This window comes from Phaseolus vulgaris, chromosome 1, assembly GCF_051622355.1.
Source record: "Phaseolus vulgaris cultivar YP4 chromosome 1, ASM5162235v1, whole genome shotgun sequence".
Lineage (NCBI taxonomy): Eukaryota > Viridiplantae > Streptophyta > Magnoliopsida > Fabales > Fabaceae > Phaseolus > Phaseolus vulgaris.
In genome coordinates, this window is record NC_143498.1 from 35,425,162 (window position 1) to 35,449,140 (window position 23,979).

General features: G+C 32.0%; 1 protein-coding gene and 2 pseudogenes across 4 annotated transcripts; 1 reads left to right on the forward strand and 2 right to left on the reverse strand.

Moving 5' to 3' along the window:
- Positions 1-740: 740 nt before the first annotated feature.
- LOC150029596 (uncharacterized) lies at positions 741-14,112 on the reverse strand (annotated as a pseudogene).
- On the forward strand, positions 10,095-18,245 carry LOC137813865 (endoribonuclease). Of its 4 annotated transcripts, none has more exons than XM_068616322.2 (12): positions 10,095-10,313; positions 10,398-10,469; positions 10,946-11,025; positions 12,674-12,899; positions 13,021-13,053; positions 13,445-13,527; positions 13,660-13,732; positions 14,058-14,394; positions 14,503-14,834; positions 15,740-16,077; positions 16,868-17,225; positions 17,725-18,245. In XM_068616322.2, the coding sequence occupies exons 1-12, from the start codon at positions 10,236-10,238 to the stop codon at positions 17,941-17,943; spliced, it is 2,229 nt and encodes a 742-aa protein (XP_068472423.1). In that variant the 5' UTR covers positions 10,095-10,235; the 3' UTR covers positions 17,944-18,245. The 4 variants fall into 4 exon arrangements, with proteins under 4 accessions (XP_068472423.1, XP_090157967.1, XP_090157970.1 ...); XM_090301841.1 differs by having other exon boundaries at positions 10,130-10,313; positions 13,445-13,481; XM_090301844.1 differs by having other exon boundaries at positions 10,130-10,313; positions 12,674-12,835.
- LOC150029597 (sodium/hydrogen exchanger 1 pseudogene) lies at positions 12,192-12,566 on the reverse strand (annotated as a pseudogene).
- Positions 18,246-23,979: the final 5,734 nt, after the last annotated feature.

Here is a 23,979-nt window from a genome sequence, read left to right on the forward strand (position 1 = left end):
TAAGAGGATATAAACCACTATCAACTCTAAAACAACTTTAAGAGGATATCAACCACTATCAACTCTCAAACAACTTTAAGAGGATATCAATCACTAACAACTCTTGATCACAAACAGGATATATTAAGGGTGACAATATGGGGCGGACCATGTGGGTCGACCCACAACCTGCTATGAAAACGTGGGGCTGATTCACAATTTTGGGTCACTGACTCGCTTAGGCTCGCCTCACATACTTGCAACCTGTGCGAGCCAAAGACGGGGCATGCCAACCCATAAGCCTGAATAATAATAAATAGGATGATTCTTTTTACACCCCCTCAAATTTCTTCATGCACCCCATCAACTCCAAAAATCGAATTCCAAAAGTCAAAATAATTATTCTAGATTTTGGAAGGTAAAATAGTTGTTTTGAAAATGTTTGTTTAGAATATTTTTTCTCTCTTCTAAATTTTGAAATTGATGAGGTGCAGGAAGAAACACCCTAATAAAATATACAAAAATTGTCTCCTCCAACTTTTGTTTTCTATATGTATTACAAGTAAATTAATATTTTTGAATAAAATTTTAATTTTTTATACAAACTGGCTTGTAGGTCCGCAAGCAATCCCTTTTGCGGGGTGGACCAATTAATTGAGCTCGCATTTACTTAGACGGGGTGGACCAATTAATTAAGCTCACATTTACTTAAGTGGGATGGGCCAACCGGATCCGCATTTTGTGGGCCAATGCGGGGTGGGTCAACCCGCATTTTCATCCTTAAGATATATGCCTCTAAACTCTTGACCAACCTTAAAAGGATTTCCCAACCTTATAAACTCGTGTTCACCAAGAATAACAACGTTGGAAACATTTCCATCAAAAACAACAATTACAAAACAATACTGGAACAGTCCAACATAAACAATAAGAAAGATTTTACCAATCTTAATTCACAACAGAAGCATATACATGATTCAACAACACAATTTTTTTATTATCAAATCTTGAAAGCCCAAATAAATGAAAGAAACTCTTTAAACACTAGTGCAAAATACATATATTAATTACATCAAGCTATTTAATTGGTTAAATGAAAACCGATGTAAAGCATAACGCGGTGGCATATTTGCAATTTCTGGTATAGATATTACATTGGTTGTATGGCCTTAAGCAAGCTCCAAGGCAATGATATGAAAGGTTAAGTTGTTTTATTCTATCTCATCAATATGAAATAGGGAAGATTGATAAAACTCTTTTCATTACGAAATTTGATTCTGTTGTAATCTTAGTTCAAATATATGTTGATGACATTATATATTGGGATCTTCTAATGAAAAATTGTGTGAAGATTTTGTAAAAGCTATGCAGGGAGAATTTGAGATGTCTATGATGGGGGAGCTTTCCTTCTTTCTTGGGTTGCAAATCAAACAATCCAAAGAAGGCATCTTTGTGTGTCAATCCAAGTATTGTAATGACATATTCAAAAGGTTTGAAATGGAGAGCTGTAAAGCTGCAACAACTCCTATGTCAACAAATTGTTACTTAAGTGCGGATGAAGTTGGACCAGTTTCTTATTTGTGATTGTTTGATAAAGGTTCATTCTTAATCAATCTTTGCGAAAATCTTTGATAAACAATTCACTCTCCCTCTTGTTTAAGCTATCAATTCTTACAAAAATTGTTTGATTTTATGTTATGTGAACATGTATAAATATTATATTTTGATAGTTTAAAAGTTAAATATTGTTTTTTATGTTGGAAAAGTTCTTGAATGGTATGGATTTTTAAATGTTATGTGATTGATGATATGTATTATATACAAGGTTGTCAAACTCGCGAGTCTACGTAGACTTGTGGGAGCTCCGTAGACTCGACTCGCAGACTCGACTCGTAAACTCGTAAGAGTCTACTTTCCTATTAAAAAAAATTAATAAAAAAATTAATAGTTTTTTAGAGCATTTTTACTTTTATTAGAAGATGCAGTTCTATTGACCTCACTTGAATTTGATCCACACCCTCCCAGACCTTCCTTAAAAAATATACTGCTCCTCCAAATTCAACTTCTGTCCAAAAAAAAACTAATGTGCAGCAAGCCCACTTCATTCTGCAGCAGCCCAATAAAAAAAATAGAACCCTAATCCCTTCCCTACCCTAATTTCACACCACCCATCTCAAGCAGCAATCTGCGACCACCGCAACGCCACCACCTGCAACCCGCGACCACCGTGACGCCACCACCTGCAACCCGCGACCATCGCACGCTCCGCTCGATTACCGCCGCACTCCACAGAAGAACACGAAGAAGACGCAGTCCATACGCAAACACAAACGACACTGTTTTGGGTTTAAAAAAAACCCTTTGGACTCGCCAACTCGGACTAGAGTCGCGAGTCCACTGCGATTTCACCGAGTCCGCGCCGAGTCCACCGAGTTTACCCCAAAAACGAGTTTACTACCGAGTTAACTCGGTAAGGCAAAGTGGGCACGTAAACTCGGACGAGTCAACGAGTTGACTCGCGAGTTTGATAACCATGATTATATATGAATGGTGAAAATTGTATGAAATTGATGTCATACATTTGGGGTAAATGTATGAGTAGTTGTTTGAAGGCATAAAATATGAAAAGTTGAGAGGGAGTTCATACACACCGAATGATGGCAGAGCCTCCAGCCACACACAACCACATAATAAGGAGGATAAAGACCTAGAGGTTGTTTATCGATTCCCACACACTCGGTATTGGGTGTTTGAACTTACCCTGATCCTTTCTCTTGGATTCATTGGTAATCTTTGGATTAGGTGTTAGTCTCTAGTAAGGGCATACGTAATGAGTCTTCTGGAAGACAATGGATTCATGTGTAGTCAGTGGGATTGAAATGAAATCCAATGATTGTGATTGAAAATAGATCCATGTGTGGTCTATATGAATGATGAAATTGATATTGAAATTTTATATGACAACATTTAAAGAAATGTTTATAAATGATTAGTTTGATTGATTCTTTTTTCATGAATTAAATATGTTATGGAATTTCTTTTCATTAGCTTACCCTTGCTTTTCTTGTTGTGTTGTGAACTGCGATGATTGTACTACATACACGAACAAATGATAATACATGTGCATCAAAATGTGCATAAGAAATGTCCTCCAAGACTAGTTGTTTGGCACATCTAGGAACATATTCATTGTTAGGCTGGCTAGATCCTGCATAATAAATCAATAGCAGAATACAACAATACACAAACAAATAATCACATACACAACACTAAATAATAAGATACTACCTAGCTAAGTTTTGATACACATTTGGGAACAAAGGCACCAATCAAGAGTATGTGAAATGTGCAAAAAGGTATTTTGATAGTGTGTAGTTGTCACAAATAAATATGATATCACAATTAATAGACAAATTATATTTAAAATTTCAAAATAAAATATAAAATATCCATTACATTCAAAATGACAAAAACTAAAATATCCAACAATAAATTCAAACATGCATATATGATATGCGGCTTAATTCTACTTCAGAACATTTAAACTACAGAAGTATTTGAAAAATAATAATAAATGGTCTTTAATATCTTCAAGGATTTTGATCCTGCAAAATAAATAAAATAAATCACTAATATCAATAAAAATTAATTAATATATTTTAGACATGTAAAATGTAATTATAGACATAGTACTGGAACAACTTAACACAACTTATTGTATTTGAAGGAACATTTGAATTGTTAAATGATAAAGCTCCTAATAAAGTAGCCATTTGACGTTTCATCTCTCTTTCAATTCCTTGTTTCATTTGGTTATGTTGAGTTTTCATATAAAGGTTTTGATCTTCAATTAATTGACATTGAGATTGCAATTCACTTTGAAGTTAAATGTTAGTTTGTTGTTGGATTATGCTAGTCAAATTTTGCACTTCTAACTCTAAATCATTTTCTCTTTTTTGTTCATTCTCCATTTGACTTTGAACAAATTATCTCTCTACATTTCTTTTTTTTTTTCATGGATACACTTCTTATACCTTGTGAGTGATTAGGTTTTGTTCCTAGTATATGCAAAATGTTTAACCAATGGCCCAGGTGCTTTTGAAATTTCTTCTCCATACACTTCACTCACATTTTCAATTTTTCCTACACTGTTAACACAAAATAATTAACATTGGCAACTAACATTGCATTAAATCATTACACTACTTTTTTACTTACCATAATTTCTTCTCCATTAGGAATACACCAAATGCCATCAGATCTTATATTCCATACTTCCATTGCATTCGACCATTCCTCACTTTTTAATTATTTTTCATATTAAAAACAAATAAATAAGGTAATATAATGATACATTAAATAAAAGAAAAAAAAACAAACTTTTATATGTGAAACATAAAGAAATCATATAAAACCTATATAAAATTTGCACAAATTTGTATAGATGAAACATAAAAATAACATTACCATTTCAAATGCCTTTTGGACAATTGATTTTGAGCCAATATTGATTTTATTCCTTGTTTACTTCGACTAGCTTTATTTTTCAAGCTATTTTCCTATAAATGTAGAAACAATTTAATATTATAATACATAAAAAAAATAAAATTTAAGATATAGATATGCAAAGAAAGTAACCTTACCTTAAATTTAGAATCATTCCATTTGTTATGTATTAACCAATTCCAATCTTTAGGTAGTACATCATGTGGCTACCTTTGTTTTGGATATATATTTGATACAAATGATGGTGTCTATTTCTATATTGCTTTTGCAATTGTTTCATTGCATGCTCTTTATCCTTTGCCATCAAACATAATGCATCTTAAAGTCAAAATTCCATGCAAGTTAACTTTAAGGAAGAATAGACAACACGTATTTTCTTAAGGTAGAGCTTATAAGCCTTTTTAAATGCTCGAATTTGGTGAATATAATTCAAAAGTTGAGAAAAAGTTTGTGGAAACTAAGATCCAAGAAAGAGAATACATTCCCACTTACTATATCTTCATGTAAGTTATTTTCATGTTTTCCCCATCTTTCAATAACTATCTTGGTAAATAACTAATGTTGTTCTAACATCATCATGTTCATTCTTTTTTAAGTCCTAACTAATGACAGAATGAGATCCTAAAAACTTCACCTAAAAGAAATATCAGTTTATATATGAAAAGACAATATTTCTTTTATGAACTAGTGTACCCCGTGAGCCAAAAGTATAAGATTAATCTCTCAAAATACTGAAATTTATTTAATTAAGGAGCTAGCCTCTCTCAACAAATATTGCTCCATACTCACAAAATTGAGGATCTAATTCTTAATCACATGGTAAGCAATATTATCAATAAACAATGTTCCTAGTGAGTAGAAAATTGAGGTAGTAAAAGGAAAATTATTTAACTTCATAAATATGTATGATAAAATCCTTAAGAAAAAACAAATAAGTAACAGAAAATATGATTAAAAATTAGAGATTTGTTACCTGTGTCCCAAATAGTGAGCTTCAACCTATTACTACCAACTATAAAAAAATTATCTTGAAACCCACACCTTAAATGATTTAAGAATCAACAACTCGGTATGTAACAGTGTGATGACACAACAAATTAATCCACATGAATTTGTGCATAAGGAAAGGGTAACAAAAGCTGAATTTGTAAAGGAATTGCATGAGAGGATTATAACTCAAATACAAAAGCAAATAGTGAAATATATTAGACATAACAATAAGGGGAAAAGAGAGGTAGTTTTTAATGAAGAAGATTGAATTTGACTTCACCTAAGAAAAGATAGATTTCATACTAAGAGGAAGTCTAAATTCAGTCCCTGCGAGATAGGCCCACACTAAACCCTAAGGCGGTTAGATAAATCCTAATTAGTCACACGAATCACAGATCTTCAAATGGCAAGTGTGGCTAGCTTTAGGTGCCTATTTTTGAATTCAAAACTCCCACTATTTTGCTTGTAATTTGGTCGAACCCTTTACCTATTTTGCTTGTGTTTGACTCATAAAAATTAGATAAAATATACTTGAGTTATGGTGCTGAAATTGCTAGCGAAACTCTCCTGGTCTCCTCTCTTTAGGGTAGACACCTTTTTTGATCTCTCTCTCATTTTCTAAAAGTGATTAGGCCTAACCTATCACTCTCCATTAATGACTATTTTACGACAATTGTACCATGTCAGAAGTAATAAATTGTCCCTAAGGACGAATATCAAACCCACAAGGAACAATTCTAAAATCTCAAGTATAATATTCACTAAATATGAAAAAATGTGTCAAAGTTTGTTTGAAAGATTGTTTGTATCATGAATTTGTAAGAAATTAAATAAAAGAAAAGTAAATGATTTGGATGAGTCAATTGGAAAAATTAGGATTGGGGTTCATCCTTCTCACTCATTTGTATTTTCAATGAATAAAAACATATAACATTCCATCTTGATTGAAAATGATGCAAATATAAAAATTATTCATATTGATTCCTCTCATACAAAATTATTAAAAATGTCTCATAAATATCGATTCTTCGAATATTTATAAAAAACCCTTATCATTATGAATAAATGTTATAAAGCAATTAACATTTCAAATCTATTCCTAACATTCAAATATATTAAACATTATCATTTAGGTCAGATGCTTAGAAGTACTTTTCAGTCAAATCTATGGATCAAAATCATGAATAAAGATTCAAACTTTAATAATAAAATGACAACACCAATCATTAATCAAGAACAAAATATTATAAATAAATATCACCTCAATACATAAAAGTTTGAACATATTACTCCAAATCCCAAAGGAAATAATTAACCACTCATAACATGGAAAGCAAGGAAAGAAGATCAAGGGTGTTTCTCCTTGACAGTTGTCTCCTTTAGGGTTTTCTATCTCTCAATATCCTTCCAATGATGTCTAGGGTCATGTCTCACGCCTTTTATTTAACCTAAATGGGCTTGGGTTAAGTGACATCTTGCTCAAGTGAGATATTGTTTGCTTAAGCGAGTTTGATGAGAAAAACCCAACTTCATTGGAGTGAACTCGCTTAAGCGAGTCTTGGGCGAGTTCTTGTGGAGTGATCTTACTTGGGCAAGTTTGGGCAAGTTTTCAATGTCCCAACTTTGTCTTTTCATCTTGTCTTTAACTTGTTCATTTTTTCTTTAGCCCTTTTATCTCCATTTCCCCCAAGAATCCTGAAATTAACACAAATTCGGGAATAAATCACATTCATCTTATAACCCAAAAATATGTAAAAATGTTCAAATTCCTAAATTAGGGACTGAATTATAACATTTTTATCAAATAAAGTCCATAAGTGCCTATTTTTTTGTACGAAATATTACTCAATTATGACAATTATCAACTTTCTCCAACCTAGAATTTTGGTTGTCCTCAAGCAAAATAAATAAATCATTTTTATGTTCAAATATCAAAATAGCTCTATTTATTAAATAACAAATTAAATTAGAAACTTATGGTACTTCCATCTTTAACTATAGCAAGATATAGATAGTATCAACTTCTAGGATAACAATTGAAACAATGAAATGACAGTTTATCAAAGAATTTCTTCTTATATTCTTACAGGTAAGTGTTTCTCTCTATTTCCACTAAATCCTAACAAATCACAGTTGCTTTTCATTTCATCTTCATATCACAATCACATTTAGAAACATTAATTTTAAGGTCTTCTTCGAGCTTCCAAAAATATTAGTTTTTCATATAACAAAATGCATACTAAAAAGAAGAACATACCTACATTCCTATTGCAATACATATTTACTATCTAATTCACCATTTTCTTTGATTTTAACACTTTTCCTCATTTTCTTTTTCTTATTTATGATTTCAACATATTTTTTTTTCATAAGAGAATAGAAATAGATTATTCTTAATTCCGACCAACTAAATTATTTAAACTTAAATTACTCAAACAATTAAAACTAACCATTTTTGTTTCTATATATAAATTGCATCTATGTTCTCCTTCCTTAAACATACTAACAAGTAGAAAAGTATATCAATTAAAATTTAGGGTATAATAATAATAATAAAATATTATTTGTTCAAAAAGGACCATCACAAAGATATAATCAATTAAAATAAAGGTTGATTATAAACTACTTTATACTCTTTATTCGTGGATATATCATCATCGTCTTGATCATAACCCAATCTCCAATACTATATAACATTATTATTGTTATATAAATAACATATATTTGCCTATATTATATATATAATTTTTTTTTTATCAGCAAGATATATAATATTAATTTGAAATGTTGGGTTAAATTAAATACTTGAAGTTGTAAGATTTGGAAAATCAGGTGTGTTGTTTTGTTTGTTAAATAGTTTGTTTTCCAAATGTATCTGTTGCACACAATATTCTATAATTGTTTTTGAGGATCTACAATTGTCTCAAAAATCCAATATTCTCACAATATTCTAAACTAAAAAAAGAAAAAAGAATATGTAATTTAAATCCAACCAAGGCAATGCATAAAATATAAACATCAATATTACAAAGATAGCAAACCGCATACCGGAACCATCCCATTTCTACTGCGAATTTCCTAATCCGCCTAAAAAACAAAATACCCAATCCGTTGACATAAAGAAAACTCACTTACCTCATTCAATATATCATTTTGGAACATATATTATATTATAGAGGTAAAATAACACAATTACTCTCAATTTTTTTAAATTCGTAAGCAAAATTTCTTCTTCCAGAAATTTTATATTTTAGAATTCATAACTAATATTATGATTTTTGCTTTTTAAAATATGTTTTCCATTTCAAAATCACTTCCAGAATTCTATTTTCAAAAAGTAAAATACACACAAGTACTTTCAAATTATTTATTTCAAAATAAATTTCTAGAAATCGATTTTCAAAACCAAGCTCCACACTCTATATTTCAAATCAAGATTTCAAAGATATTTACATTTAAAAAATTTGTATAGTCCAAAATCTGATGTCTTTTACTAACAATCCCAACCATGAATAATTGATATTATGGAACATTCTCTTTATTTAATTTCTTTGAAATTTGTTCTTTTTTGACTTGACTATGTTGATGTTGCTATTCACTATTTTTTAAATATAAAACGAAAGCCCCATTAAAAGTTTGTTACAACCAGACTTACTAATTGTAGTAAACTTAGGTTTGTGAGAGAATAGTTTTTCTATGAGTCATTTTCTAATATATATATATATATATATATATATATATATATATATATACTGGTATGATCGACTGACATATTGATGTGACTCGGTCTCCCTGATTGAGTTGACTGAGACACAGACGAACAGGTGGACCAATCGACACATTATAACCATTAATGCTCAAACCAAGATCAGTGAAGCTAAATTATCATTAAGAATTAGGTAATGCAACCATAAGTGTGATCCATTCTACTAATAGGCACAATGAGGTAAGTCCATTAAAATAATATAAATAGCACACATTCCAAAGAGCAATGTACGTCATTATTACTGTACACCTACCCGAATACCGAACACCCTTTACTGACTTGAGCGTCAGAGGGCCTTATGCAATACCTCCCCCATTTGGTATTCATCCGAGACCGAGGACCGAAGGAGTAACATGAAGAAAAGAAGGATCCCAATGAAGCCCTAACAACCTGCCCGAAGGAAGGAGGAAGACGAAAGCAGGAAATATATATATATATATATATAAATATATATATATATATATATTCTCAATTCTCTTTAAAAAATATTATTTTAATAAAACATATAAACTACTACTTTCAAAGGAGTAATTTATTTATGTATTTTTTGTTTAAAGAAAAAACGGAAATACTCAAATCGAGAGATTGCAATTGCATGGAGTTATTTTAAGTTTTTCTTTAAAAAAAAACTATTTAACAGAAAAACTATTTAATATGTATTATTTTGAAAGGCACAAACAAAAAATAAACTATAGACAGCTTATTTTGATAAATTATTTAGAAAAAAAAAATTGATACGTAAGCTGTTTTCAAAAAGATGGAAAAAAACTTTTTAATTAAAAAAATCCTTATTATAACTATAATTAAGTTTAGGTAATTTATTTTATAAGAACTATTGTCGTTTTTTTTAAAAGTAATTTGTTTTCAAGTTTAAATAAACTATGCAATATGAGGAAACAGAAAAAGCCAAACGCAGCGTTTTACTGCTGCTCTGTTCGTTCAGTAGAGCCCTAAAACGACACACTATTCAGTGGTGTAAGCGGCGACGACGACGATGAAGGTGGTGGCGCTCGTTAGCGGCGGCAAAGACAGTTGCTATGCCATGATGAAGGCTATTCAATATGGCCACGAGGTTTTTCTTTTCTATTTTCCTGAAATCATTTTTCATTTTTATCCTATTTAATTTATTACCAATTCTAATTTGGTGTTGCAATAGATTGTTGCATTGGCCAATTTGATGCCGCTTGATGATTCTGTGGACGAGCTCGATAGTTACATGTACCAAACTGTATGTTTCTTTTCCATTTTCCCGTTTTGCTATTTCCATTGCTCAGATTTTTAACTTTCTTGTAACTTTTATTTTGGGTGAAATTTGAAAAGAAAGCGGGCTTCATTTTATGTGTGTTTTGTAACTGAAGAAACAATGAAATAGCTGAAGTATTAGCATTGCTGTTACATCAGTGTTGTCTTAAACTAAGCAAGATAAATGAGATAGGAATTTTAGTATTTTTCATTGTATAGGAATTTAAAATTTCATTTGTCTCTTTGGAATTGAAGCTGTTGTTTGGAGCTACCTTCCTCGTAATTTTTTGTTATTTCTTCTCCCTTTGGTAATATATGGTTTTTTAAAAAAAAATGTGAGGTAATGAACTTAATTGTTAGGGAATCCCATCTTAGACCTCTGCTTATATTTAATTATTTACTGGAAAGTGTTTTTTCCATCCATGTACAAAATGAAAATGGACTGCTCAATGTTTTCCACAGGTTGGACATCAAATTATTGTCAAGTATGCTGAATGCATGGGATTGCCATTGTTCAGGAGGCGAATACAAGGCTCCCCAAGGCAAGCCTTATAATCATAAATCTTTTGTTAAAGCCAATTATTTCAAGGGAAATCAGTAGGTTACGTTAGCTTAGTTAATTAAAGGTAATTAAACTCCTATTGACATTCCATAGTTATCAATGACAAATAGCTGCGTGGGGCTGCTGATCCCAAATCTGCTACAGCGAGATACAAGTACTAGGCATGGTGCTATTTGGAAGTTTCGAGATAAATACTAAATAATTTGAACTATAAATACATAAATGCTCAAAACTAAAAGGTACCCCAAAGGAGAAACATAATCATAATTAATAACTGAAAGTCTTAGTTTGAAGCTATACATACATAAAAAAATAACAGAAGTCATGGAATAAAAAAACTTTTAAGCCTCTGAGAAAGAGAGCTTTGATGAACCCTAATACCCTATGCTTCAAATGTAGACTGAAATCTGAAAAAATCCCTCTAAAAACGGTTCAGCATCACACATACACAGGGGTAAAGAAGGGATTTCCCTCTATCCACCATACTCGCTGAGATGACTGTGGTTTCCTGGATAGCTGCCACAAATGCTCTGCTACAAGTTTGGAATAATGGCCCGAGGCTACTCTGCCACTATAAGGCATTGTTGACAACAAATACTTTAATTTGTTTTACATATTTATATCCGATACCAACACTCTTAGATATTTGAATACCTCCCTGATATGTATAGGTGAAGTATTCCAGGCCTTTAAAAAAGTTATGAAATTTAGCACAAGAACATGAGACAGAGCGTAGGTTCTTGATTGTCTGCTAGAATAGTTCCCCACTCTCTGGCCCTTTTCTCTGTCTCAATTAGTCTCCTCAACAGTTATGTTTTCTAAAGACTATTTTTTTTTTGCAAACAAAAAAAACAATAAAAAAAACTTGACAAATATTTAGATTTAGCTATTCAAACTTTAAATACAATACAATGATACAATGGTCAACGAATTCTAATAATGAAATATTACACTTTACGGAAGACGCTGAGATGAGTTGAGATGACATATGCTGCACTGCATAGCCTTCTTAGTTCTCACTTCTCACTTCCACTACCCAAAGAGCCAACAAAATCTCAGTACGGGATTCTTATACACGCATTGCTTGACCTCCACAAAAATTTATGCAGTTTTACAACACAAATTACATATTTCTTGGCTTTTTCCTCAACGCCATTGTTGGCCATTACGTTCAGTTGGAGAGCCAGGTTCTACAGGAACAAAACCCCTTCCACCAAAAACAGGACGCATGAATGCATCATCAAACTTACGCCACACACGATGAACAGTGTGTGTTGGAGTTCTAAGCAATGCGCGGATGCTGCTTGGACGATGGATTGAATCAATATCGACTTCTGAGTCCTGGGCACTCCCAAGAAGTGGGACAGTGGCTGATTTTGGAGTAGATGGATCTGTGGCTATCATGATGTTTAATTCTTTAGGATGTGGAGTATGAGGCAGTAAAAGCCTTATGAGTGGCTTAGTCATCAAACCAAACACCACTGAGCTGACAAGTACCACAGTGATGGTGCTGGTGATCATGATTGCATTGTTATCTCTGGCCCTTTTGAGCTATGACCTATAACATTGTTAAACCATCTTAACTTGTAATGTTTGGTTTAAACCTTTATGTGATAATTTCTTAATAGGCATCAGGAGCTTGGTTATAAAGCAACTCAAGGTGATGAAGTTGAAGACCTGTTCATTTTGTTACGTGAAGTGAAAAGGAAGATACCCTCCGTTACTGCAGTGTCTTCTGGAGCCATTGCATCTGACTATCAGAGATTGCGGGTGGAAAGTGTTTGTTCAAGGTTAGGACTTGTTTCTTTGGCATACTTATGGAAACAAGATCAGTCATTGCTTCTCCAGGAAATGGTAAACAGTGTTTTGGACTATTGTCACCATAATTGATAGCATACACGTTTGCGATTGTGTAGTAGGATTTAAATTTTTTCCATTGTTCATATAATTCTAACTCCAATTTGGTCTTGACCAGATTGCAAATGGAATTGTAGCTGTAACCGTGAAGGTATAACTTGTTTAACGTTGTTTCTAATGCTTATTGCTTTTTGTGGTTTTTCTTTTTTATTTGTAAAATGGTAGGAAATTCCTTTGTTCTTACTCCTGTGCGTTTCTACTTACCATTTGTGCAGAGTGATCAAATTGTGCTTTGATAATATTGAGCATCTTGTCATTCTGATATCAATTGGTGACATTAATGCTAATGTAATGATTTCATGTAATCTTAAAAAAACGTGAGGTTTGTTTGAATATATTGTGGTGAGTTATGTGTTTCCAAAAATGAATAGTTTTACATCTGATACCATTCTCTTCTACCCAAGAAATATGTTAAACTTGTTTTTTGCTATGTACTTGAATAATTGATAGTTTTGAATTTAATGCTTCATCTATGTTTGAAGGTAGCTGCCATGGGTTTGGATCCTGCAAAGCACTTGGGTAAAGAATTAGCCTTCTTAAATGCTTATTTACATAAATTGAAAGAGTATGTCAGAAGTCCCTCCTTTTTCTTTTTGTATTATCTGTGTAAATTCTTTAAAGTTTCTAGAGTAAATAACTCTACAGTCTTGTCATATATTTATTTCACCCTATCCTTTATTGTAACTCCTTTTTGCAGATTATATGGAATCAATGTTTGTGGTGAAGGAGGGGAATATGAAACATTAACTCTTGATTGTCCTCTCTTCTCTGTAAGTTCATACAGCCACCTTTTGGGGGGTTTATCACTTCTTTATTTGGTTTCCCGCTTTAATTTACACACCAACTTTTGAATTGGCCATTGTTCATTTGATCTTTATTTATCACCCATAAAACTGGTTCAATTTGCACTCATACATTTTGGTTTCAATTTTGTGGTTCTACCAAATATTGATCTGGAGAATTCAATCTTGTAAATTCAATTTTCCTTCATTCATTTGATGTCAGTTATATGGTTCTACCAAATACTGGTCTCAATTTATTATCAATATTTTTCTTTCATTTTTTTCTGTTATCTATATTCATTACATTTTTCAGAATGCTCGCATTGTGCTCGATGAACATCAAGTTGTGATGCACTCTTCAGATGCCATAGCTCCTGTTGGAATCCTTCATCCCTTGGCATTTCATTTGGAAAATAAAGCTGATCTTCAGTATCTAAAATCACAAGACAACATACATGAAATTTGTACACAGAAACTGGGATCTGTGTATGAAGTACCCGACAGTATAGAAGGATGTGAGGCCACCACGGACAAGCCTGTGGATTATAGAGCTGACACAATGGATGGCATAGAACATAAATTTAACATTTCAAGAACAAATAACAAGGGCACATTCTCGTTGAATTTCTGGTTGCAAGATTCACACAATGGTCATAATTGTTCTTTACTTTTTTTGTTTTGTTTTTAAATCGTTTTGTTTTACCTCTTTCACAATATCTTGCTCTTTGATTTAACTTTGTTTTATTTCCTTAGTGCAGGTTTTCAGGAAGACTTGAGGATTGTCTTGGGGAAAATTGAATCACAGTTACTGGGCCTTGGTTTTGGATGGGAGAATGTCCTCTATATTCACCTTTACATTGATGACATGAATAAGTTCTCCGAGGCAAATGAGACGTATGTAAAGTGTATAAGACAGGAGAAATGTCCATTTGGTGTCCCGTCTCGTAGTACTGTTGAATTGCCTCTTATAGAATCAGGTTTCAGCAGCGCATACATAGAAGTTTTGGTAGCAAACAATAAAAATAAAAAGGTTTTGCATGTGCAGAGTATTTCCTGTTGGGCACCTAGTTGCATTGGGCCATACAGCCAGGTAAACCCCATTGATTTCAGCAGCAGCCAATTATTTATCTTCAGAACAAGTAGTTTGCACGTTATCTGTATCCTGTCCTGTTTATGGAAGTTGACCTGGGATGTGAAACAACTGAAAGCAGTTGATTTTGAAGCTGAATGCTGCTTGTTTTAGATTAAAGTGATTTTAGTGTATGTTTAATATGACAAAATTCAAACAGAAACTTATTATTCTTTGGAATTTTAGTGCTCTTCTTTCTTTAGAGAATTGGGCAATTAGTTTTGTTAAAATTAATGTCAAACATTCTGCTATTGGCTCAAGAGTATCATGCTGTTTTCGTACCAAGTTATTTGGGCCGCTGAAGCGAGTTAATTTTTAATTGGAAAGATTAAGAGTATAGAAAAAAGATTTAATTCCACTATTATTATTGTGGAATGCATTTATTCTTTTATATATATAAATAACAATTTCAGATCTTCTGTCTTAATTCTATAAGCTTGTTCTTAAAGTTTCCTAAGTTAAAAATAGCTTTATCTTGATTTTTTTAACTAATTTTACTTGGTACCTAAATATTTGGACCAATACCTTTGTTTTTTAGTTGTAGTCTCTGATTAATAACTGTAAACTGTTTTGAGCACAAAATTAACTGATTCAAAATCTGGCTAATACTTTAGTTGCTTGAACTTAATTTCTACTTCATTAATTGTGTCTTGACTTGAGAGTTGGGATTCATTTCTGGGTACCCTTATTAAAAAGGGATCAAGTACATGGTAATCATGTAATTGAATAATGCTAGTTTTGCTAGTTTACTTACCTCGTACAGGGTTCTTCATATATTTAACATTTAGTTTTGCACATTATTCGATGATCACATTTCAAATGTTATCTAGTGGCTCTTCTGTTCTTTCTAATACTTTTGCTTTCAGGCAACCTTGCATGAGGGTATACTTTACATGGCTGGTCAATTAGGGCTTGATCCTCCTACAATGAATCTTTGCCAGGGAGGCCCTGGTGTTGAACTGGAACAGGCACTAAAAAACAGTGAAGCGGTGGCAAAATGCTATAATTGTTCAATATCGACATCTGCAATTGTTTTTGTTATTTATTGTTCTAAACGTATTTCATCATCAGATAGACTCGATATTCAGGAGAAACAAGAAATAATCCTTAGGCAGATGAGGGTCTCCCATCTGCAAGAAGCAGACACCTACAAAGGGTTGGATCCCTTGTTCCTTTATGTTCTTGTTCCTGATCTACCTAAAAGGTACTGTAGTGTATACCATAACTCATTTTTTTCTTAACTGTGCTTGTTTAAGCAATAAACCTTTCTGCTTTCATGGATATGCAACTATAGAATGACAACCATTTATATATTTAGAAGCAACATTTGCTATTCTTTTTCCTTTTTTGTTAAAAAAGTTTCTCATGCTGTTGTTTATATTAGGTTTCATTGTTTTAATGAGGTTAAAGATTTCACATCGATTATGGCTAAATTATATTATACAAGCGGGTGTAAACTTTACTTTACAAACCGATTTTATAAGGTTAAAGTAGGCTTAAAATATACTTTCTACAATGGTACCAACTCCTATCTTAGCTAAATTTGTTGGTTCTATTGTGTCACCTACTATTGTGTTGCTACCGTAGCATTCACTAATATCTAATCTAATCCTCAAGATGTCCAATACTCGGTGAGTGAGGATGTGTTTAGAGATTCATATTATAGTATACAAGTAGTTGAAATCTTACCTTACAAAGCTAGTTTTGTGAGATTGACTTAGATTTAAAATCTTTTATAAGAAAGGATACAGTCTTTGGTAACTTATTCTTTTCTACATAACCACAACACAGTTGCACTTGCACAGAATGGTAGAGTCTTGGTTCCTCTGAACATGGAACATTGTCTTATCTTTCATTTGGATTATCTTTTGTGGTTTTTGGGATTTAGAAGGGATTTTACTGAATCCTTGTTTCTTTTTAACTATTATTGTTAGTATTATTATAAATCCTCACAATATTTATGTCCATGGGCATCTGCATTTTGTACTTTCCAGAGCGTGTGTAGAAGTAAAGCCTATTCTTTTTGTTGAGGATGGAACAGATACAGTACCTGAGGCCATAACAGGAAGATCTAGATCAGAGACACCATTATATTATTGGGGTTTCAAGCCCGAAAATTGGCATGATTCTTGCATTCAGAAATGTGTGGTTTCTGGAAAGATATGTGCCATTATACTGTATATTACAAGTGAGCTGGCCACAAAGATATGTTTTGACTCGCAGCCTGCTGATAATGTGAATAATGGTCAATGTTCTCTTCCTAAGGCATATATGGAGAAGATATCGAAGTTCTGCATTTATCTTCTTGACAAAGTTATAACTGATAATGACTTTGCCTGGGAAGATATAATGGTTAGTATATTTCTTAAAATATTATACAAGATCAAGTTTATTCTTCGTTTGTCTGGATTTTAATTTAGTTATGCAGTCTGTAGAAACCCATTTCTTGTTTTCTTTGCAATTTTAATCAATAACTTCCACCCTGGATTGTCCTGGTTTTGTCAAAACTTTGGGGAAGGGAGATGAAGGACAATATTTTAAGTACCTTGCTTTCTTTAATTTGCACTCTTTCTAGATCCAGATATTTTATGCATCTCCTTGCCCATAATGTTCATTTGTGCTAAAAGGTATCTACGCATTTTTGGGGTCTGTCTCCTCTTGGAATTAAGGGACAGTAGAGCCTAGTGGAGCCTAGTGTAGGTGATATAACAAAAGGTTACCAGAAACAAAAATTATCTAAAGCGAAAAATAAAAAAGGCCAGCGATCCACTTCATTCCACACCCTCTTTGTGTTCTTTTGTCAGCTTGATCAATCTCTTGCACTTTCAAATTTTCGTTTCATCTTATGCAGAGTTTGAGGTTCTACATCCCGGAAAGCCTTCAAATGTCAGTGCAGCTATTACAACCTATGTTCTGCAATGCACTTTTTGAACTTTCGGAAATGAGTCAGAAGAGATTTAAAAATGGTGAGGAGCCAATCTTCAACATAGTTCCTGTCATAGGTGCTGGGAAGTCTGCCTCATCCATGGACGATGTAGTAACCTGTGAATTATTGGCTCGGAAATCCTGAGTATATCTATACTTTCTGAAAATACTCTGAAATGACTGTTGTTCTAGGGGTGGTTCAGTTACTGTGCACTTTACTAGCTTATGTAGAATGTTTTATTTTTTAAATACAAAATTGATTCGCTTTTTCTAAACCCAAAACAAAGACAGTTACACTGAAATAGCTTGGTGAATAGATGGAATGAGATTTCACTCATTTAGGTTATGTTAATGACTTGGTGTATAAAGAGTTGGGAAATTATGTTTACCATTCCCAAAATTAGATTTTCGTGCCACACTTTTAATTTAAAGAATTACATTGTACTATGCATTTTTTTAGCTGTGTGGAAGGTTACACGGAGGTAATGTAGTTTTATCAAACTTTAGTTATGTCGTTATAATTTCAACAAAGTGTAATCTTTGTAGTTGCTTTAACACCAGTGGTTAGCAATTGCTAGTCGCATTTTGTTTGTTAATCTTAGAACGGCTCAAGTTATTTCTCCACCTTTTTCCTCTACACTTGCTCCTTTTGCTAAAATAATGGAACGAGCTTATTTCTCACTATCTTTCCTACTCAGTTCTTTCTTTGTGCAATATATGACTAGATACAACATAAAGTTAAAGTTAAGTTTAAAATTTATTTCTTAATATTATCAAATTTATGGTATGGGGTACAATGACACATTTTTGGAGTAAATATTTTAACTATAATTATGTCTCTCTTTGTGTACCATGTATTTTTTTTTTCTATTTATTTAAACTCCCTCTGCATCTTAAAAATTATTTTGAAAATATATTTTAAAAAATTCAGATCTTCAAGTTTTCTGAAGAATACCTTCTAGAAACTATTTTTGTGAAAGGATATTCTTAAAAAAAAAAGAGTAGTTGGAAGGTGTAAAGAGAAAGAAGTGGTACAGAAGAGAATCTTCCAAATCACATTGTTCAAGCTGATGATATAGAAAATACGTCACTGGACCCAATTTGCGTCCTTATGATTCGGAGTATGTTCACTTTACTGTAATGCGATTTTAAGATTTATTAGTTAACCCTACGACGTCTCTCTTTAAAAATATAGATTTAGTGTACAGATAAAGGAGAGTTTAGTGGGCCTTAAAAAACATAAACAAAGTCAACAAACCATCCAAATCACACATGTTAGGTATACATTCTCTATAATAATTTAAGTATATTTAACTAAAAACATTAATTTAGTTAAAATCCTCCTATGTTATATATTTATTTATTTATTGTAAAAGTAATAAAGAATAACATTAGTTGTAGTAGAAGGTTTAGCACATGCAAAATTTGGAGAACCCATTAAGCCTCATGTAAACTTGTTCATCAAAGTCATTGTGTAAAAAGAATGTGTTGACATTCAAATATTTAAGGTGCCACTATTTAGCAGCTGCCAGACATAGGATGAGTTTGATTGTAGTTATCTTATTGACAAAGCAAACACTTTATTTTGAAAGGGTAAGGGTTTCATTAACATGATTTTGAGATGTAATATTGACATGTAGATCATTGAGTCCTTTGAACAATCCAGTAACATAATTATTTTATCCATGTGTATTGATTGATTGTAGAGGTAAAAATGTAAGAACATTTAAGAAAATACAAAAATAGATGAAAGAAATCAATCTACTGTACTAAATATGAAAGAAGTAAAAAAAGTGATAGAAAGAATTAAGAAAAAAAAAGAGTAAAAATATTTATATAAGAAACGAATAATTAAAAATACAATTAACCAACTCCAAAATTAACAACAAAGTGGCTGCATAATTTAATTTTTTTCCTCTCTTATTTTTCTTATTTAAATGTTTAGGACCCACATTAACCTAATGCTAATGTTATGAGATTTATGACCCTATCCATCTTTTGGGTGCATTAAAGATTAGCAAATATGTATTATTTTTCAATTTCTGAATTGAACATTGATCCTCTTATATTCATGGGAAAATGATGGTGTATCTTTTTTGAAAGCAAAAGGTAAAAGGATGAAAAAGGAAGAGAATGAGAAAATGATGTTGGAGCAAGTGGGTTGCCTCTTTGTTGCTTGATTCTGTCGCTTCTTCTGGTCATCAACTCAACCCTTCAAACCACACTTTCCTCCAACAATTAATTTCACCTAAAATGCTTTTTCTGTTCAACTTCTATTCTCATTGTTGCTATGTGTCCCACATTCTTTTCCACCAAACACCGACAAAAATAATTGGAACATTATTGTTTTAAAAGACTTCATCTATTTTTCCTTCTTTCTCAATTATTTTTGGTCAATTTTAGTTCCACAATAAATAATTACTCCATGAACAGTAGTTTCCTCCTTAACATCTATTTAATTGGTTCTAAAATATTTTGAAGATAGGAAAAAAAGTTTTCACAAATTATTAACAAAGGACTTGTCTTGAGTGCTGGCAAGCTGTATTTTCATTAGACAATCATTTCCTGACAAAAATCTAACTCAAAATTCCAACATAGAAGGAAAAAAAAAAGTTATTTTTACAAGTCAAACACAACTGAAAAAGAATATGCAGTTGGGGCAGACAAGTATGGCTGTTGACACAAGAAAATATAATACCTTATTTAATGCATGTGCTAATATTCTTTTACAATACTTTCTTCTTTCATTTTTATTATTTATGTAAAACTCTAGAACATGCTGTAACCACTAATGTCTCTAATATATATAACTCAACACACTTAAAGTACAATGCAAATGGCAAGTACATGTAATTGTCAGAAGTATGTCTTGTTTTTTAAACATTTATGAGTTAGGTGGTATTATTGTACATGTGAATGTGATAATCATAATGCATTTTTGCTATATGGTTAACATTATTTGGTTAAATTATGTCAGATTTTGTTTCTCCCTCCCACATCAAATTTCAAAGTTATATGGTCCAACATTGTAGTCTTAATGGCACCACATTAACCCTCATTAAGTACCAATTGATATCACTTCCATTAATTATGATAAAGTAATTTAATTCCAACTTAAGATGAGAATGTTTAACATTATTTTTAATGAATGTGAGATTATTTTTTTAATATATTTACTCATGCCTAGTATTATTGAACTTTATACATTAATAAAACAATAAGTAAATTTGTAATAAATTTAGAATAAATAATTAGAGAATGAATTTAAACTTAACTTATATTCTTATAAAATGGTGGACTTTTATATTTATTCAATAATAATTACCAAATTGGAGAGACTAGCCATGCCATTCTTTAAAGTCTCGTTGAATTATGGGTTTGGTAGAGTTTATTCCTAAGCAAACCCTAAACAAAGTTATCTTTATCCACAAAAATATGTCACAATTATTGTAGAGGTTAAGGTTCTTGCAATTGCATAAATTTGGCTTATTTTTGCTGGGACATCAAGAATTGTTGCTGAATCTCACTCGGTTGGAGATAAATTTAAAAAAAGTAATAGCTTTTGGACACCTAACATTTACTCTATTTTTCTTTATAATTGCATATTTGTTCTTCAAACAAATTGTATCTCGCAACTCTAAGAAAAAAAAAAACAAAAAATTAATTCTTAAAGCATATATGGTCTAATAAAAGAGATTTTAAATTTAAATTTTGTATGAAAAAATTTCTATGCATATTTGAGAGAGTAAATCTCATTACACTAAACAAAGAATTAGGTTGCAAATGTTAGCTTGAATCATTGTTATGTATTTATTTAAACTCACATTCAATTAACAAATCAACATATTGAACTAACATTTATTTCAATGATTTTTCCTTTTTTTTTCTTAAACACCCAGTAATTGGGAAGTAATTATTATTTCAATATTCGATCAAACACTCTTTAAGTACAATTTAGTCGAGAACTGAATTACACCGACCATGACATATTATAACAATGTTATTTTAAAATCCTAGTAGATTCCTTCCCCCTACACATCTTCTTTTTTCCCTCTCCCTCTCTCCAACTCTCTCCCTTCTCTCCAAATCTTCATCTATTTTAGAATCTGATTGGACCACGTTGTAGCTGGCGAGTTAAAGAACATTTCTACTCGATCAAATTTTCAAAAAGAGTAAGTTCATTTTTGGTTTAAAGACCCTTTATTCTCTTTCTTTCCTTAGGATTTAGTCATCAATATTGGTGGGGTCAGTTGAAAAGATTATTTCTCTCAACTTATTCTACTATATAATGATTTTTTGTTATGTTTGGATAACTTGTATTAGGCCCATAAACTTGAAGCTTATCTAGACTATAGGGAATAAAATTCTAGAAGTTGTTTGGAAAGCTAAATTTAATTTTTAATAGCACCCTAGGATAGAAGATCTGAATGTGGAAGGGATGTGGTTCCACAATTCAATTTCTCTTGCAGTGATGTTGTGTGTTTATATATTGTGTTGTTTGTTTATATATTATTTAAACTTGTAAAAAATTAGATTTTGATGGTTTAGTATTTAAGTGTTGTTATTTTTGTTAGAATTGATGGCTTAAACAAGAGGGGGGGGGGGTGAATTGTTTATAAAAGATTTTCAGAAATACTTTCTTTAGAATGAACTCTTAACAATCAACTCAGATAAGGATTTCAGAAAGTCAATCAAACAAACTCACAGAAACAGATATCAGAAATTCAACCGGTTAAAAGCACGATTGAATCGGTTGTTTATGGCAGCGAAAATATCAAACAGATAGAGAGTTGAGAGAAAGAGAGATTTACACACAAGGTTTATACTGGTTCACTCAATCCCTGAGCTACATCCAGTCCTCAGTCAAACTACTGAGTATTCCACTATGTAACCAATCACAGATTACAAACACCCACAAAGAGGTGATCTTGAAACCACAAGACCTACTCACCCTCTTTGCACACAGCACACACCTTAAGCCAGAGTCACACTTGTTTAACAAAGTGGTGTTCAATGTTTTGAAGAATCCAAATCCTTTGAAGGATGTTGAAGCCTCTGCTTTGCTTGATGTTGCTGAGCTGGTTTAAGCTTTGTTCTGGGGTAGTTTAATGTTGTAATCCACCCTTTGATTAAATCTCAAGCAATTAACATCTCAATCTTTATCAAAGTAAAATGTTTTTCAAACTAAGTTGAAACAACCGATTGTTTTGTCGAAACAACCGATTGTTTACACTTAGGTGTTTTGAGAAAGTTTGAAAACTGTTTTTGAATGGTGAAATCTGTTAAGTAACAAAACAACCGATTGATTCGAGGAAACAATCGATTGTTTGTTTTGAAACCATAACAGAAAAACTGTTTTCTTTGACTGAGCTTTAAATGCTTTAACTGAATACGCTCCAGTCATTAAATGCTTTGACCAATCTATTTTAAATGCAATTAAGAGTTTGTTAAGATTTGATAACAAACTATATCCTTGAATATATTCTGAAAAACTATTTTTAAGGATAAAGAATCTTGAGACAAAGTTAAGAACTAAGAGTTTTTCAAAGAATTCTGAGATTGCTAAAGAGTTGAGAGATTGATCAAGGTGTTGGAATAGGATTCTACTTGTATTGATTTCAGATATTCATCTGTAACAAGTGTAATCTTTGTAAACTGCTGAACAATTCATTTGTGTGTTTTTGCTGAGATTGGCTGTGTGTTCTTGAGGTGTTCAAGATCAGCAATCTTAGTGTGTGCCAAGGAGAGTGTGTTTCTTGAGGTTTTCAAGGTCATTCTCTTGGTTGTTGTGTAAGTGATCAATGGGTGATTACTTAGTGGGTTTCCTCAGGGTTCTGAGAAGACTGGATGTAGCTCTGGGTTTGGAGTGAACCAATATAAACAACTGTGTACAATTTTTCTATCCCTATCTCTTTAAATTCAGTTTTGTCATTTTGGGACTGGTATAAACAACCGATTGTTTCGTTAAAACAACCGATTGTTTCGTTAAAACAACCGATTGTTTCGTTAAAACAACCGATTGTTTTTCCAGCTTTGTGCTTTTGCTTTTTGTTTTGGAAAAACTGAATCCTTAATCAAGGTTCTATCAAAGAATTTTCATTCTAAGTTTAAAAGTTTTCAAAAATCCTTCTTAAACAATTCACCCCCCTCTCGTTTAAGGCCATATATTCTAACAATTGGC